At 47.8% G+C, this 18,485-nt stretch overlaps 2 protein-coding genes and 1 non-coding gene across 3 annotated transcripts; all 3 read right to left on the reverse strand.

Annotated features, from left to right (window-relative positions):
- LOC112938073 (U1 spliceosomal RNA) lies at window positions 1-161 on the reverse strand. Its single transcript, XR_003241123.2, has one exon. It is a non-coding gene; the product is annotated as a U1 spliceosomal RNA (small nuclear RNA).
- A 1,170-nt stretch (window positions 162-1,331) lies between these two features.
- Window positions 1,332-2,602, reverse strand: LOC4330776 (EPIDERMAL PATTERNING FACTOR-like protein 1). Its single transcript, XM_015768751.3, has 2 exons — window positions 2,039-2,602; window positions 1,332-1,937 (listed from the first exon to the last, which is right to left on the reverse strand). Exons 1-2 carry the CDS (start codon window positions 2,144-2,146, stop codon window positions 1,713-1,715), a joined length of 333 nt encoding a protein of 110 aa, XP_015624237.1. The 5' UTR covers window positions 2,147-2,602; the 3' UTR covers window positions 1,332-1,712.
- Window positions 2,603-11,119: 8,517 nt separating this feature from the next.
- LOC4330777 (protein EXORDIUM) lies at window positions 11,120-12,252 on the reverse strand. The gene has a single exon (XM_015768452.3). The coding sequence runs from the start codon at window positions 12,141-12,143 to the stop codon at window positions 11,217-11,219; it is 927 nt and encodes a 308-aa protein (XP_015623938.1). The 5' UTR covers window positions 12,144-12,252; the 3' UTR covers window positions 11,120-11,216.
- Window positions 12,253-18,485: the final 6,233 nt, after the last annotated feature.

Genomic DNA, 18,485 nt, shown 5'->3' on the forward strand with positions numbered 1-18,485 from the left:
CAGGGGCCGCGCGAACGCGTACCCCCTCTATCACAAATTATGACGTCCACTCTCCCACTTGGGGAGATGGTAAGCCAACGCGCCCACCAAGTGCAATGTGGGGCATTGGCCTAGGCCACGGGCCCTTCTTGATCGCCCGTTGACCCCGTCCAGGTAAGTATGTTGCAACGGAGCACCAGCCGCGGATTATATAGGAACAGCTCCCACCCCCATCACCTCGAATTGTCGAGGTGGTACTAAACGAAAGCATATCGTCGTGCAGGCTTGCAGCCGCCTGGTTAGGCCTACATTGTGTGGGCCTTGCTTTTTCGATGGGCTTTCTCTCCGGACTCCGTAGTGGCGTATGGACTGACGGGCTGAGCTACAGAATCCACCGTAGGCCCAACACTGGAGACCGCCTGACGAGTTGCTGAATTCATCTCAACAAAAATAGAAGGGACTGTCTAGGTTGCTGAATTTGATTTATCTGATTTATACAGAAATATGACATAAGCAATTTCTTCACGTAGCGTCATTACGTGCTAGGTTTGCGCCTGCCCTCTCTTCACACGCTTCTGTCGCTCGTGAGACAGAGAACGCAGCGTCATGGAATATTATCTCCCGGAAAGATAACATCCTTTCTTACGTACCAATCTGAACCAGATTACCAGAATAAAAATATAATATACTCCTATCTCCTTTTAAGATCTCTATATATACAGGGGCAAGGTGAGATATTTAAGATTGGCTTACTCTACTTATGTAATACTTTTAAGGGCAAAAGGAAGGATACGGGTGTTATACATCATCTCACGCTTCTACTGTTATGCGATAGACCAGGAACATATCGGTGATCCGCTAATTCTGAAGATACCGGTGATATTTCTATTTGAAAAAACTGTCAGGGCAACCCTGCGTCGTCGTCGCTACCGGCCACTGCACGGCGGGCGCGGGGGGACACCTAAGCCTGTGCGCCGCTACAGCGGAGGCCCGACAAGAACAACGCCTCTGCAGGTGCTTCCAAGCGCGGCGAGCCCCATACGTGAGAGAGAGGGGCCGCACCGCACCACCGGGGGGACACCTCAATTAATAAACACATGGCGAGAAACCGGAAATCGTACCGAGATACGGTCATCGATCAGGTTCAAAAACGTGATCCGCCACCGTGCGCCACACAAACGCACCTCACGCAAGATTACAACGAGACCACAGGGCAATCAATCAATCATCACGGCCGGTCCAGGGCTCCACGGCGAGCGCAGCCTGCTGCTTTTTCGGACGTGTTCGAGACCCGGTCAAGGGCGCTAATTCAGATCGCCGCTGTACGTGGGGGCGCAAAAACCTTGTGACGATGGGATTCAGAGCTTCATCAGATTCATCAGAGGGTGTCACATGCAGCCATGCAGGCTTGCCCTTTGCCTTTTTAACATGCCATGAGCAGAGCATTACTTCTACTACTAGTAGCTAGGAGTACTACACTCTACTCTACACTGAATTTACTGCTCCCAATCACTCTTACATGTGCTAGTTAAAGTGTTACTCAACACAACAAAAATATGGCGATGAAAAACTGTGGTTGCAGCCTTGAAGAGTGGAGAGGGAGCAGAGCAGATTAACTAACCAAAACCTGACCATGGAGGATGATGGCCTGATACTCATCTACTGGCATAGTAGTACATATTCAGATTACAGAGGCGGAGCGCCGTCGAGAATTGAGCTAAGTAGACTGACATCTAGGGGTCGAAGAGGCGGCCGGCGCAGCGGCATTTCCAACCCAGCGGTTTGTAGTTGGAGTACTGCGCGAACCCGGCGACATCAACTCGGTCGGCGGCGCTCGCCGGGCGGCTAACCCCCGGCAGCGCCGCCACCTGGACGGGCGTGCAGGGGTTGCACGCGTTGCACCGGTTGTGGCAGCTCGGCGGCGTCGACCCCAGCCGCGACTTGTCCTCCGCTAGGCTCTGCACACAGCAAGCGCAATGCGCTTCAGGCGCGAACAGAAGCTATGCAGCCTACCTAACGTTCGTACGCCTGAAACAAGCGCGGGTGATAGCTGCAATACCTGAGAAGAAGACAGCGTCGTGCTGCGGATGCCGGCTGCAGCTCCGAGAAGGAAGCTCACCAGAATCATGGCCACTAGGAATGCTCGGTGAGGTGATCTCACGGCCATGAGACCATCTCGTTACAGCCAGCTAGTCTGTATTGGGGAGAGGTTGCCGAGAAGAGTGAAGCCTCCTGAACAGTAAAAGAAAAGAGAAGCTTCTTTGTGAAGCAGTGAGATTGGACAGTAAGCTAGCTGCTAGCTTCCTCCATGCGTCACCCTAGATTAGTAGAGACGACGCAGCTAGCTAGCTGGTTCTCCTTGGAGCTAAGGTTGGAGATGCGCAGCGATGGCGGCAGAGGAACGTAAGAGAGGAGAGTGGTCAGTGGCCTAAACGAGTACTAGCAAATTTGCGAAGTGGGAGGAGGAATGAAACGACATGGGCAAATGTACAAATAGAGGGGGCGATGCTGCAGAGTGGAGGGGCGCAGCAAGGACAGGGCCGTGACCACGCCTCGCTGCTACATGTTTACCTATCACAGCATCACTCCTTGGCGTGTAACCGCAGAGACCCGCACACGGCTTGTAGCTAGTGAGAATCTACCAGCTCATATATCTCTCCTTCCTGGGAAAAGAATTGAGCCGGTTTCTCGGAGCGAAGGAGAATTCGGAGGAGGGGAATTGAATGGCGCCATAACAATCGCTCTCATTTTGGGAATATGGTCCGGTTTGACACTTTGACCAAGTGAGTGAGTGAGTAGCCTGTCACAATGAATGAGCTAGCATAGCATCCCGGATGAACACAATGCCACATCACGATAAGGAAAGGTCGAGGAGCTAGTGGGGTTAACATTACAGGACTGATAGGTACCGGACGAGCGGGTCGAATTTCACTGTATTTTCATCCCTGCTAATGCTAGCGGCTAGTACTTGCTACTCGATCCAATCTCAATATGGCCGCTAGGACAGATAGGAATCGAGTATACGGAGCTGGAGAACAGCTCATATCTGTTCTCTGAATTCTGATGCACACCTCTGTTCTCCTCTGATGCATATGCATGGTCCAAATTCTCCGTGGCAGCAAAACCGAAGTAGACAGACGTCGGCTTGAGGAGTGAGAATGGGAGATGCATTACATCTTAATCAACCATGGCCTGGTTTAGTTCCTAATTTTTTCTTCAAACTTTTAACTTTTTCATCACATCAAAACTTTCCTACACACATAAACTTTCAACTTTTCCGTCACATCGTTTCAATTTCAATTAAATTTTTAATTTTAGCGTGGACTAAACACACCCCGTATCCATATGTGATCACCGAACAGTTCTCAGCGATATAGCGATATATGGGAGGTCGCATCAAAATGCGGTTTTCACTTTTCAGCTGCCAATAGCCCCGGTCAATGGCGTGTACACGGTGTAGAGGGTCAGGAAACAGGAGTACCCAACTCACAAGCAGCGCCGAGCAGGAAGAAGAACAGCAAGCGGTCAAACGCCGGAGGAGTAGGGCGGCCGTGCCGTTGGTAGGTTGGCAGCAGGCGCCGGCAAGGTTGTTAGGATCGGGATACTAGTATCGTTTTAGTCAAAATAATATCGTATCGTAGTATTGAGATACTATAAGATTTTTCTTTTTTAAGTTTAATTAATATTTATATTAATTATATACAGCCATATAAAAAAATATAGTAATGATATATGTCATGCAAATAGAGACATTTATCAAGAGAAACCATGTTGATTTTGATATATTTAATTGATTTTCATATAAATTTGAGCATATTTAGTTACAATATTTTCAAACCATGTTATTTTAAATAATAATTTGTAGTATCGTAGGGATCGTAGAATCGGAATACCACCTAAGATTTCGTAGGATCGTGTAGTAATGAATAGTAGGGTCGAGATACTATGAAAATTAGAATACTAGATGGGATCGGTATCGTTTCGGCTTGGTAGGATCGTAGTATCATAAGATATTAGGATATGAATCGGGATACTGACAACCTTGGGTGCCGGTTGAGAACTGAAATGCTGCTGAAACGGAGGGAAACCACGGCCTACGAGGTCATGTACGTACACGCCGTACATAGTTGGATCCATCAAACGTTCCCATCGGCATTAACCGATCTCCAAGACCCCTGTGAAGAGGCGTACATAGCTATATAGGCGAAGTACTGAACCGGTCTCCAAGAGACCAAGACCCCCGGTAAGAGCGACGACCAGCGTCCACCGTGATTTCACAGTACACGCAGAGCAACATGCAAGTATGCCACTCAGCCACTGGTTGTGATTGCAGGAAGTGACCAAAGTCTTGCAGCGACAATACGTGATGATCTATCTAGTCCAATTGCATCTCGGAGCCGCACAACGTGGGTGGCTGCAAGCCGGCAACGATGGGCTGCTCGCACGCAGACTGTGAACACGGAGGGGCTATTAACTTCAGTCTCTGACATGGTGTTTACTATTCATTGTTCGATGGATTCGGTTTGTATTGTATCATGGGGGCAATGGATTCAATTCGCCATTACACCCTCTGTTCTTTGTGTCTGGATATCATCAGTAGCAAAAGGCTGCACCCTCGCTTGCTTGTTTGATGAAGAGATGGGACTTTTCCACTAGAACTGCTAAGAGTAGGCAAACAATACTCACAGAATGGTGATTATTGAACGAAGAAGGCAGAGACACTACTCGCCAATTGACATCCTACTGCAGGTCTGCAGCTAGTACTAATATGCTACGCCATGGCCAAAAATCTCTTAAGCCATATACAGCATGGGCTAACGGCGGCGCACCGGATCAACTTGTAACTGTTAGTGTTGTCTATTGGATCACCTAGGTTTAGATCTAGTCGGGTGGTTCTATTTGCGATAGATGAACAACAATGGATGAATAAACAAGAGGGAGTGAGAGGGTTTAGGGATGTGACCAGTCGTTGTTGAGGAAGAAGTGCAGCCGGCCATCGTCGTTGTCGTCGCGGGCTTGACGTGGACGGCGGCGACGATGTGCTCGGCGACGATGGCAGTGATGCGGTTGCAGCAGCGACGGTGTCGACGACGAGGCGTGGCGCGGCGGTGGACTTCCCGTCACTGACTGCGCCCCCCTCGAGATCGGTTTAGGGTTTATGGGGTGGAGTGGCGGCGGCGACGAACCTCGTGTCTTGTGTCGTCCCGTCCTCCACCCCTCTTTATATGCAACAGTGTGACGGGGGCCCACCAGCCATTGGGCTGGGCGCCCCCGATCAGGGCGCGGGTCAAGGCCCCCTTGAGCCCAACGGCTCAAGGGGAGGGAGATCTATCTAACAATCTCCCCCTTGATCTCACTATTTCTTTTAGCTTTTTCTATTCCATCACAGATTTACATATAGAGCATGTTTCATCGTCACGGTTAATTACCGATGGATTCCACAGCCACTATACACATCTCTATTCAGAAACAGATACTTTAACTTTTGGGCCCTATAATGCAGGATTCATAAGGCTTCCCTTAAACCCATGCATGCTACATGTTCCTTGAACATGTTGGGAGGTTGGCCTTTCATGAGCGGATCCGCGAGCATCCTTTCTGTTCTAATGTGCTTGAGATTGATTGTTTGATCCCAGACTTCGTCTTTCACAACATAGTACTTTATGTCAATGTGTTTGGCAGCACCACTTGACTGATTGTTGTGAGAGTACATTACTGCGGGTTCTCTATCGCAGTATAACTTTAGTGGTTTCTCAATACTGTCAACCACCTTTAAACCGGGTATGAACTTCTTTAGCCAGTTCACCTGCCCCGTTGCCTCATAGCATGCTATAAACTCGGCATATATAGTAGACCCTGCAGTGATGGTCTGTTTTGATCTTTTCCATGAAATAGCTCCTACTGCCAGGGTTAACACGTATCCCGATGTTAACTTTGTATTATCTTTTGCAAAGTCAGAATCTGAATACCCCACTATCTGGAGCGATTCTGATTTTCTGTAAGACAGCATGAGGCCTTTTGTTCTTTGCAAATAACACAAGACTTTCTATACCAATTTTCAGTGCACTGGGCCTGGATTACTTTGAAATCTGCCAAGTAACCCGGTAACAAATGCCAAGTCAGGTCGTGTGCACACTTGCGCGTACTGTAGGCTTCCTACAGCTGACGCATATGGCTTTGTTTTCATTTCATTGAGCTCATACTGATTTCTGGGACATTACGATGCCCCATACTTTTCGCCTTTGACTATAGGAGCAGGTGTAGCACTGCATCTGTTCATATTGAATTTCTTCAACACCTTTTCTATATATGCCTTTTGAGAAAGTCCCAATGCATACTTTATTCTATCTCGGTGAATCTCTATGCCCAAAACATATAAATACTCACCGAGGTCTTTCATGTCAAAGTTTGAGGACAAGAATTTCTTTGTTTCCTACAGTAGACTGACATCACTACAAGCCAGTAGAACGTCATCTACATACAGAATTAGGAAAATAAATATCCCATTCTTAAATTTGAATCAATACAGTTGTCCTCGATATTCTCTTGAAAACCCAAAATTTCTTTATTGTCCCATCAAACTTCAAGTACCATTGTCTCGAAGCTTGTTTTAATCCATAAATTGATCTCATTATACGGCATCCCATATTTTCGTTTCCTTTCATGACGAAACCTTTCGGTTGTGCCATGTATACTTTTTTCTTCAAATCACCATTTAGAAATTCTGTTTTTACATCCATCTGATGTAATTCCAAGTCATAATGTGCCACTAGTGCCGTTATAATCATGAAGGAATCTTTACAAAAGACTGGAGAAAAGTCTCATTGTAATCAGCCCATTCTCTTTGCGTGAAGCCTTTTACCACAAGTCGCGCTTTAAACCTTTCTATATTCCCTCTGGAGTCATATTTGGTTTTGTAGACCCATTTACAGCCTACTGTTTTAGCTCCTTTAGGAATTTTTTCTAAATCCCAGACATCATTTAATATCATTGATCTCATTTCATCTTTCATGGCTTCCAACCATTCAGATGAGCGAGCGCTTCTCATGGCCTCTTCGTATGAGGTGGCATCATCCTCCATATGCGACTCTTCTATATTATAAACATGATAGTCATCACGGATAACCGATCTTCGGACTCTTTCAGACCTTCTAGGGGCCTCCACATTTGGCACATTATCTGTTTGAGACTATTGCAGCTCCTCCTCTGGTGTGGCAATAATTTCTGTTGAATCCTGTAAAACAGGTTCCTCACTTTCATTCATTGTTGCCATAGGAGAGATAACAACAGGTGTTGGTACCGCAACGGCATGCATTGCTGGCACAACATCAGTAGGTAGAGAGAAGAAAGGTTCCTAAGTAGACGGAGCGGGTACAGACACCCGCCTCTCCTCAAGATCAATTTCTCGAACTACCGAGCTCCCCCTAATCATTTCATCTTCCAAGAAGACGGCGTGTTTCGTTTCTTTAAACTTTGCACAACTGTTTGGGTAGTAGAAACGATAACTCTTTGATCTTTCAGAATAGCCAATAAAATGGCAGCTTACTGTTTTGGGATCCAATTTTCCAAAATTTGGGTTAAATACTTTATCCTTTGCAAGACTCCCCCACACACGGAGGATCCATAGCTCATACGGTGTTTTGGGCACCGATGCATTCTATGCATTGTATGCATTGTTCTAAAACTAAGAACTCCAATGGAGGAAGAATTATATTCTTAACCAGTCTCTCAATTCTCCCCCTCGAAATATGGCCTAAACGACAGTGCCATAATTTCGATGAGACATCAAGAGTTCGCTTTCTTTTCTTTTGTCACCGAGGACACAACATTCACATTCTCAAAAAGAGATAACAAATAAAGCTGATTTTGCAACAGAGCAAGACCAACACATGCATTATTATACCATAGTTCACATTTGCCATTTCCAAAATAGCAATCATATCTATCAAAATCCAATTTGGATACTTCTTTGCAAAGAAGGGACATAAAAACATCTGGAAGTAAAAGTGTGAAGCCATTCGCGAGCTCTAGGCAAAGATCTCCAACAGCTTCAACTTTTGCTTCAACTCCATTGGCAACTCTAATGGATATTTCACTTCTTTGCGTAGTCCTCATTGAACGGAATCCCTTTAAACAATTACACACATGAATAGTTGCTCTAGAATCAATCCACCATGTGGATCTAGAATAACCAATCATAATGAGATTCATTTACAAATGTAATAATGTTCTCACCTTTCTTTGCCATGATCACTGCCAGGAAGTCAGGACGATCTTTCTTGGAATGTCTTGTCTTCTTGCAGTGGAGACACTGATCCTGTCTCAACTGTAAACTGTTGTTGCTAAGGCAGATGCTGAGGCTGTTTAGCTTTTGAGGAGGGTGACCTCTGGCTCTTTTCCTTGTTATCTTTAACAAGGTTAATGGAGCCACCATTGGTCTCTTTGAGTCTTTCCTCCTCTTGCACACAATTAGAGATGAGCTCTTCAAGATTCCATTTCTCTGGACTTATTTTGTAGTTGACAACAAGGTTGTCAAAGTTCTTTGGCAATGAGGACATAACTAGATGGACCAAAAAGTCATCTGAGATGCCCAAAACTTTTTTGCTTCAACTTAGAAGCCATGTTGCTCATCCTAAGAATGTAATCTTTTACACCACCTCCATGGTACCTCTCTGTCACAAGCTGCTTTATCAGTTGTGTCGCATGAAACTTTGAAGAACCAGTAAACTGGCTCTTTATACTTTCGAGGTAATTAGAGACGGTGTCATACTCTGGGATTGAGCCCAATATGGTTGGCTCAATCGTGTTCTTTACCGCAGCCAAACAGTTCTTGTTGGCTAAGGACCATTTCGCATGCTCAATGTCATACGACATGATGAGGGAAGCATTGTCCCTCTCTCTCTTTTGCCATTCAGCATCTGACTCATTTTCACATCTGAAAAAGTTCAGCAGGTTCTATAGGACATGGGGTAGTCAACACCCAGTCCACTTCTCCCAAGATAAAAGCAAGGTCGAGTTCTCTTTTCCATTCTTCGTAGTTATCTCCTTTCAGGGTCGGAATATCTTTAATGTAACCCATCAAGGAGTAGCCACCTGATATGATCATGTATTGTGAGAACAAAATTCACATTAAAATATTTTGTATTAAGTCTACATTACCGTTGGGCAAAAAATAGACATAACACATAGAACCATAACTATAACATTGCAATTATCAACGTTGGTCAGAAAAATTACAACATCATAGCACATAATTAATGTTCCTAAATTAAAATCTCCCGTTGGTTCGAAATTTAATTTTAGAAACACTAATTTTCATCAATTTCATCTATTTGCAGCGGAAGATCTATATACAATTCATATAAATTGTAACAAAACTCTGTTGTTTACTCTCTGTAAAAATTTTCCCGTTGGTTCAAATTTAAACAGAGGTAAAACATGCAAAAACAATTCAAAATTCTATTGTAATTTGCATGAAAATATACAAAGTACATGTTCAGAAGCATTTCTCACATTTATCTATTCTCTAAACAATTTTCACGTTGGTTCAAATTGCATAGAAATAAACACATTTAATAACTATAATTGTAAATGCTTCTGAAACAAGGACTAAAAATAGACTCCTTTTCTTTTTCTTTTGGCCCCGATGGACCAAAATTGGACTTTTGCCGGCCCTTTTGCGCGCGCGGGCTTCCCCCTCCCCCCAGGCCGCAACCTAGGCCTGGGTTGGGAAAGCCCCGCCACGCGCCTCCTTCTTGGGCCAAAACAGGCCCAACCATCGTTGGCCGTCCGATCGCTAGGGTTTCGATCGGACGGCCGGGCGCCTCTTTTGGGGAAACAAAAACCCCCACCCCCCCAAGCCACTGGCCGAAACCCTAGCCGTGCTCGCCGGCCGAAACCCTAGCTGCGGCGGCATGGCGCGGCGGCATGGCGGAGCGACGCGGCGGCCGGCGAGCACGGCGGCGCGGCGCCGGCCCTTCTTTTCTCTCGGAGCTCGAGCGGGCGACGACGAGCGGCGGCGCCGCTGCACATCCTCTTGCCGGTGCGCGCACTCGCCCGAGGGGGAGTGCGCCGCCGTCGAGCGGTCGTGCTGCGGCCCCGGAGCCGTCTGCCCTCTCCATCTCTTGCGCGCGGCGTCGAGGACGGCCGGCGGCATGGCATGACTCCCGCGCGCGTCTGCGGCAGCCGGCGGCGGCGGTAGGTGAGTCTCTTTTCTTTTTGACCCGTGCGGATCGTGTGCTGTTCTTTTCTCTTGATCTTTGGATTTCTTTCTTCTTTGTGGATGTCTATCCCCGAATCGATCTAAACCCTAGGGTCGCTCTGATACCATTGTTAGTGTTGTCTATTGGATCACCTAGGTTTAGATCTAGTCGGGTAGTTCTATTTGTGATAGATTAACAACAATGGATGAATAAACAAGAGGGAGTGAGAGGGTTTAGGGATGTGACCAGTCGTTGTTGAGGAGGAAGAAGTGCAGCCGGCCATCGTCGTTGTCGTCGCGGGCTTGACGTGGACGACGGCGACGATGTGCTCGGCGCTGATGGCGGTGATGCGGTTTGTAGCAGCGACGGTGTCGACGACGAGGCGTGGCGTGGCGGTGGACTTCCCGTCACTGGCTGCGCCCCCTCTAGATCGGTTTAGGGTTTATAGGGTGGAGTGGCGGCGGCGACGAACCTCGTGTCTTGTGCCGTCCCGTCCTCCATCCCTCTTTATATGGCACAGTGTGACGGGAGACCCACCAGCCATTGGGCTGGGTGCCCCCGATCAGGGCGCGGGTCAAGGCCCCCTTGAACCGTTGGGCTCAAGGGGAGGGATATCTATCTAACAGTAACATCTTATCCATTCGCGCCGTGTATTACTAAGTGATTGTTTACAAGTTCGAGCGGACGGGCACAACAAACTCAGGTACAATTGCGGCACGAATTTACCGTTTTCTTGAGATTTTCATGGTAGTTTATATCAAAAAACTAGACCTTCTTAGATGGGCTTGCTCCGGTTGATTTGCTGGTAGGATATGTTGGGCTGAAAAGATGACCTCTGTTTTCATGGGCTAGTGGCCCAGTACCTCACTGCGTTCGACATCCCTAGTATAGCCCAGAGTAGTAATTTGGCCCACAGCTATGGGCCGAATTTGTGCCGATTAGAACGAACAAAGTGATTCCATTACTTTCCCAACTCGTATGTACAACTTCCCAAGCGTACAGGTACAGAACACGTAACGTGTCCGGCACTATGGATTACACAAGCGTGTCGCAGGAGGACGTTGCGGGATTGTACAACGCCGGGAGCAGGTACTTCCTCCTGTTCGCGCCGTTGGCGTTGTAGCTGGCTCCGGTGGTGGCGTCGACGAGGAGTTTACCGGCGTTCCCCGGGTACGCGCCGCTGCCGTAGACTCCCGGGCACGCCGAGCACGCCTCCAGCGGCGCGTCCTGGGGCCCCTGGTAGAACCCATCGCCGTACGGGTTGGTCACCGTGCCGGCCACCATCGAGGCGAGGATCATCACCATCCCGTCCGCGCCGACGTCGTTGTTGGGCGCCACCAGCGGCGTGCCCTGTGGCCCGTACACCGGCTGCGCGAACGGCCACGCGCACTGCCCCGGGCACTGCTTCGCAGAGTTGCCGACCCAGATGTGGGTGGTGCCGGCGCTCGCGTCCGAGCCGTGCTTGCCGCACCGGCTGCTGCAGAAGCCTTCGACGGTGACGTCCTCGTCGGTGAAGACGAGCGCGACGCCTCCCCTCTTGGTGCCGACGCGCGCGGCGAGCTGGTCGATCTGAGCCAGGGTGAGAGACTTGCCGAGGGAGCACTGCTCGTCCGAGACCTGCTCATCGAGGAGCACGCGTGTGGAGGTCTGGCTGTTCGTGGCGGCGTTGGACAGGTAGAGCTGTTCGATGGTGCCCCACCACTGCCCGACCGACGGCGTGGCCGCGTTCGGCGCGCCGGTGAGCGAGACGACGAAGTCGGCGATGATCGACATCTGCGTCGGCGTGAATTTGCCGTACCAGAGGATGGACACCGGGATGTCGCCACTGAGCACGCTGCCGTGGTGGTACGTGAGCTGGTCACTCGCCGGAGGTATGTACAGCTCCATTAACCTCCTGCTCCCCATGGAGAGCTGCACGAGGCTCAGAGACACCGCCGCTATCATTAGCCTAAACGAAGCCATTGATCGCGATATCGCACGGCCAAAATGGAGCACTCGTGGGATCGAGCTAGCTAGAGCCACTTGATGATCGAGCTCGTCGTGTAATTGTGTTTGCTTCCCTTGTGGTGATGGAAAAGGCTGTCTCCCCGCTGCCTATTTGTAGGCCAATAATCCATGAGCCATGGGCCCGTGGTGATCTGCTTGACTTCGGCGATGGTTCGTTCGATCATATCCTGCGCCTACTTGCGGTTGCAACCGGGGGCAGAATGCATGGCGCGGCGGGCGGGGGACAGCATGAGCTGTGCTGTACCGCACACGCGCGCCACCGTGTGTCGCTCGCCGCGCCCCGCGCTGTCCAGTTGCTTCTGGGCACGGTTCCAGATACGATGCCGAGGCGCGCGAGTCAAAATGGCGGAGTACTATATGTTGGAATTAATGAATGTGCCTTAGCCCACTCGAAGATTAATTCTTTGGAAAATCACAAAAGCCAACCTCATGGGATGGCATGCATGTGTAGTTTAGTACCACCTTGCTTATTCTAGGAGAGGGGGACCTCCTTAAAAGGGAGGATGCCCTCCTAGCCACTTGAAGCATGTGTGGTGGAGAGAAGAGGGGAAACACACGCGCGCGCTCGCTCGCCTCGCCGGGCCGGCGGCGCGCGTGCACGACATACGCGTCGAATGGTCCGAAAAATTGGCTCCTCACCCTTGCGCAGATGCAGCCTCCTTTTGCAGTTTTGTTTTGGAAACGTTCCGAAAGATCCGGTGCGTGCAAACGGCGTGGAGTCCGGATAAGTTACGCGCGACTTATCCGGTTCGGTTACGCGCAGTAGAGCGCCGTCGCTCGTAGACTACTCCATCCCGCTCGCCGGCGTGCACCGGCGATCGGGAGAGCAGGTCTCCGGAACCTCTGCCTTCGACGTTCTGCACCGGGAGAAGGCGGCAATAAGGTTTTTGGGAAGCGCTTCGCGCGACTGCTCCCTGTTCGTTCGCGACGGCTCGCCTTCCTCTTCGCTCGCGTGTTTCGTGCCTTCGTAGACACTTGCGAAAAGTTTCGACCAAGCAGCCGGTCTTTCCGTCACCTCGGTACGTGTTCAATATGTTGCGCATATTTGATTTGTTCATGTTATACTGTGTAGTTTATATGTGTAGATCTAATGATGCGTTCATGCTAGTTTTCATCTGTAATGTCATGATTCATTTATGGAATAGATTAAATCATTATATATCTATAATCTCAACAATCCAAAAACCTTATTATAGGCACTGTGATTTTACTATGGCTGGTTTTGCCGATGCACTGAGGCCGGATAAATTAACCGGTGTGCATTTTAAGAGATGGCAAATCAGGGTCACTCTGTGGCTGACAGCTATGAAATGCTTCTGGGTGAGTACTGGCAAACCTGAAGGAGTTCTTACTGCTGAACAGCAGAAGCAATTCGAGGAAGCCACTACTCTCTTTGTGGGATGCATTCTTAGCGTTCTTGGCGATCGTCTGGTCGAGGTGTATATGCATATGACCGACGCTAAGGAGTTGTGGGATGCACTGAATACTAAATTCGGTGCTACTGATGCTAGCAATGATCTGTATATTATGGAGCAGTTTCATGACTACAAGATGGCTGACAACCGTTCTGTAGTCGAACAGGCTCATGAGATACAAACCATGGCTAGGGAACTCGAACTCCTTAAGTGTGTCTTACCCGACAAATTTGTGGCCGGGTGCATTATTGCAAAACTACCTCCATCTTGGAGAAGTTTCGGTACTGCACTCAAACACAAGAGACAGGAATACTCCGTTGAGGGGTTGATAGCGTCTCTTGATGTTGAGGAGAAAGCTCGGGAAAAAGATGCCGCGTCTAAGGGCGATGGTGGGCAGTCCAGTGCCAATGTTGTGCACAAGGCCCAGAACAAGAGCAAGGGGAAATACAAAGCTCAGCAGACCACCAACTTCAAGAAGCAGAAGAAGAACAACAACAATCCTAATCAGAATGAGAGGACTTGCTTTGTGTGTGGCCAAGTTGGTCATCTGGCTAGGAAGTGTCCACAGCGCAAGGGGATGAAGGCACCTGCAGGGCAGACTTCTAAGTCTGCTAATGTGACCATTGGCAACACTGGACATGGAAGCGGGTATGGTAATTTACCTACTGTTTTTTCAGTTAATCAATCTACTAATTGGTGGGTTGATACTGGGGCCAATGTACATGTTTGTGCTGACATTTCATTGTTTTCTTCTTATCAGGTCGCACGGGGTTCCACCGTCCTAATAGGGAATGGGTCACATGCTTCTGTTCATGGTGTTGGCACGGTAGATCTGAAGTTTACTTCGGGAAAGATCGTGCAGCTGAAGAACATGCAGCATGTCCCTTCTATCGACAGGAATCTTGTTAGTGGCTCCCGTCTGACTAGAGACGGATTTAAGTTGGTTTTTGAGTCTAATAAAGTAGTCGTGTCTAAACATGTATATTTTATTGGTAAAGGTTATGAGTGCGGAGGCCTGTTCCGTTTTTCCCTTTCTGATTTCTGCAATAAGTCTGTGAACCATATTTGTGGCAGTGTGGATGATGAGGCTAATGTTTGGCATTCACGTTTATGTCATATTAATTTTGGCTTGATGTCTCGGCTTTCCAGCATGTGTTTAATTCCTAAGTTTTCCATTGTCAAAGGTTCTAAGTGCCATAGTTGTGTGCAATCGAAGCAACCTCGCAAGCCTCACAAGGCTGCCGAGGAGAGAAACTTGGCACCACTAGAACTCCTACATTCAGATCTTTGTGAAATGAATGGGGTGTTGACGAAGGGTGGAAAACGATATTTCATGACATTGATTGATGATGCTACTAGATTTTGCTACGTGTACTTGTTGAAAACGAAAGACGAGGCTCTAGACTATTTTAAAATTTATAAGGCAGAAGTTGAAAATCAACTTGACAGAAAGATAAAAAGGCTTAGATCTGATCGTGGTGGAGAGTTTTTCTCGAACGAGTTTGACTTATTCTGTGAGGAACATGGCATCATACATGAGAGGACGCCTCCCTATTCTCCCGAGTCTAATGGGATTGCTGAAAGGAAGAACCGCACACTGACTGACTTGGTGAATGCCATGTTGGACACCGCGGGACTGCCTAAGGCATGGTGGGGGGAGGCATTGTTGACCTCAAATCATGTGTTAAACATAGTTCCTAACAGAAATAAGGACAAAACACCATATGAGATATGGATTGGTAAAAAACCACCACTTTCTTATTTGCGCACATGGGGGTGCTTGGCGAAAGTCAATGTACCAATAACGAAGAAGCGCAAACTTGGACCTAAGACTGTGGACTGTGTTTTTCTGGGATATGCTCATCATAGCATTGCCTATAGATTTTTAATAGTTAAATCCGAGGTACCGGACATGCATGTTGGTACAATTATGGAGTCTCGTGATTCTATCTTCTTTGAGAGCTTTTTCCCAATGAAGGATACACATAGTGGTTCGAACCAACCCTCTGAAATAATTCCCAGTCCAATCACACCACCAGAACAAACTGAACATACACATGAACTTGTCTCTGAGGAGGATGTCAGTGAAGCTCCTCGAAGGAGTAAGAGACAAAGGACGGCTAAGTCTTTTGATGATGATTTCACTGTGTACCTTGTGGATGACACTCCTAAGTCAATTTCAGAAGCATATGCATCTCCTGATGCAGACTACTGGAAGGAGGCTGTCCGTAGTGAAATGGATTCCATTATCGCTAACGGAACTTGGGAGGTGACAGAGCGACCCTATGGGTGTAAACCTGTGGGGTGCAAGTGGGTGTTCAAGAAGAAGCTTAGGCCTGACGGTACTATTGAAAAGTACAAGGCTCGGCTTGTTGCTAAGGGCTATACTCAGAAAGAAGGCGAATATTTCTTTGACACTTACTCACCTGTTGCTAGATTGACCACAATTCGTGTGCTACTTTCCCTAGCAGCCTCACATGGTCTTCTCGTTCATCAAATGGACGTTAAGACAGCTTTTCTTAATGGAGAGCTGGATGAGGAGATCTATATGGATCAACCTGATGGGTTTGTAGTTGAAGGTCAAGAAGGCAAAGTGTGCAAATTGTTGAAGTCTTTGTATGGTCTGAAACAAGCTCCTAAGCAATGGCATGAGAAATTTGACAAAACATTGACATCTGCAGGCTTTGCAGTCAATGAGGCAGATAAATGTGTGTACTATCGCCATGGTGGGGGTGAGGGAGTTATTTTGTGCTTGTATGTTGACGACATACTGATATTTGGGACAAACCTTGAGGTGATAAATGAGGTTAAATCATTCTTGTCTCAAAATTTTGATATGAAGGATTTGGGAGTAGCTGATGTTATCTTAAACATTAAGCTAATTAGAGGTGAGAATGGGATTACACTCTTGCAGTCCCATTATGTGGAGAAGATCTTGAATCGTTTTGGCTACATTGATAGTAAGCCTTCTCCAACACCTTATGATCCTAGCTTGTTGCTTCGCAAGAACAAGAGAATTGCTAGGAATCAACTGGAATACTCCCAAATCATTGGCTCGTTGATGTACCTGGCTAGTGCAACTAGGCCTGATATCTCCTTTGCTGTGAGCAAGTTGAGCCGATTTACCTCTAATCCGGGAGATGATCACTGGCGTGCGCTTGAGCGAGTAATGCGCTATCTGAAAGGTACTGTGGAATTGGGGCTTCACTATACTGGGTATCCTGCGGTACTGGAGGGTTATAGTGATTCTAACTAGATCTCTGATGTGGATGAGATCAAAGCCACTAGTGGATATGTTTTCACACTGGATGGTGGTGCTGTTTCATGGAGGTCTTGCAAACAGACCATTTTGACGAGGTCAACCATGGAAGCAGAGCTAACGGCACTGGATACTGCTACTGTTGAGGCAGAATGGCTGCGTGATCTATTAATGGATCTGCCTGTTGTTGAAAAACCGGTGCCGGCTATCCTTATGAACTGTGACAATCAAACGGTAATTGTCAAAGTGAATAGTTCTAAGGATAATATGAAATCGTCTAGACATGTGAAAAGACGATTGAAGTCTGTCAGGAAATTAAGAAACTCCGGAGTTATAACGTTGGATTACATCCAAACAGCGAGAAACCTGGCAGATCCCTTCACGAAGGGACTATCACGAAATGTGATAGACAATGCATCGAAGGAGATGGGTTTGAGACCCATGTGAGTTATACTATGGTGGTAACCCAGTCTATGTGATCGAAGATCCCGTGAATTAGATCCTGGGAAGAACAAACCATTAATAAACTAGAGGAGAGTACCAATATATATACCCTCTCCAAGTGAAGATGCATATACTCTCGTGAGCTGCAAGGCAGGTTGGCTATGCCTTAATGAGTTCTGTTGGCTTTAATTAGCAAAGATGTTGTCCTGCAGAGCATTCTTGAAAGAACTCACCTTTGTGAGCTTGACTGTTGGTCGCAGTCTATGAAGATTTGGGGTGAATCTTCTAGGAAGCTTACTAAAGACCTAGGAGTATGACTTATACGCTCTACCCGAGGGGTAGTCTACAGACGGTCTAGTACCAGATAAGACTTTGAGTGAAACTTGCTTGCACAAGACTTGCAATTCAAGGCGTAGTCCATTGTTCAAGTTGTGAGTAAGTGTAGCTTGGAGTTCTAGGTGGATGTTCAACCTTAATTGGTCTCCATCGAACCGCTGGTATATAAACAGTACATTGGAAAAGGCAAATCTCAGTGGGATTTTGAGATTTGGTGGGGGATTGTTGGAATTAATGAATGGGCCTTAGCCCACTCGAAGATTAATTCTTTGGAAAATCACAAAAGCCCACCTCATGGGATGGCATGCATGTGGAGTTTAGTACCACCTTGCTTATTCTAGGAGAGGGGGACCTCCTTAAAAGGAAGGATGCCCTCCTAGCCACTTGAAGCATGTGTGGTGGAGAGAAGAGGGGAAACACGCGCGCGCTCGCTCGCCTCGCCTGGCCGGGCCGGGCCGGCGGCGCGCGTGCACGACGTACGCGTCGAATGGTCCGAAAAATTGGCTCCTCACCCTTGCGCAGATGCAGCCTCCTTTTGCAGTTTTGTTTTGCTGCAAATTCGGATTCGAAAGATCCGGTGCGTGCAAACGGCGTGGAGTCCGGATAAGTTACGCGCGACTTATCCGGTTCGGTTACGCGCAGTAGAGATCGTGCGGGCGCCCTGATCAAGCGACCCTTCTCTATATAAACCGACCTGCCGTCTTCACGCAACATACGCAAAATCAATCTAGGGTTTGCCTCCTACTCTGTACTGCGCCGTCGCTCGTAGACTACTCCATCCCGCTCGCCGGTGTGCACCGGCGATCGGGAGAGCAGGTCTCCGGAACCTCTGCCTTCGACGTT

The sequence above is a fragment of the Oryza sativa genome, chromosome 2, assembly GCF_034140825.1.
Source record: "Oryza sativa Japonica Group chromosome 2, ASM3414082v1".
NCBI lineage: Eukaryota > Viridiplantae > Streptophyta > Magnoliopsida > Poales > Poaceae > Oryza > Oryza sativa.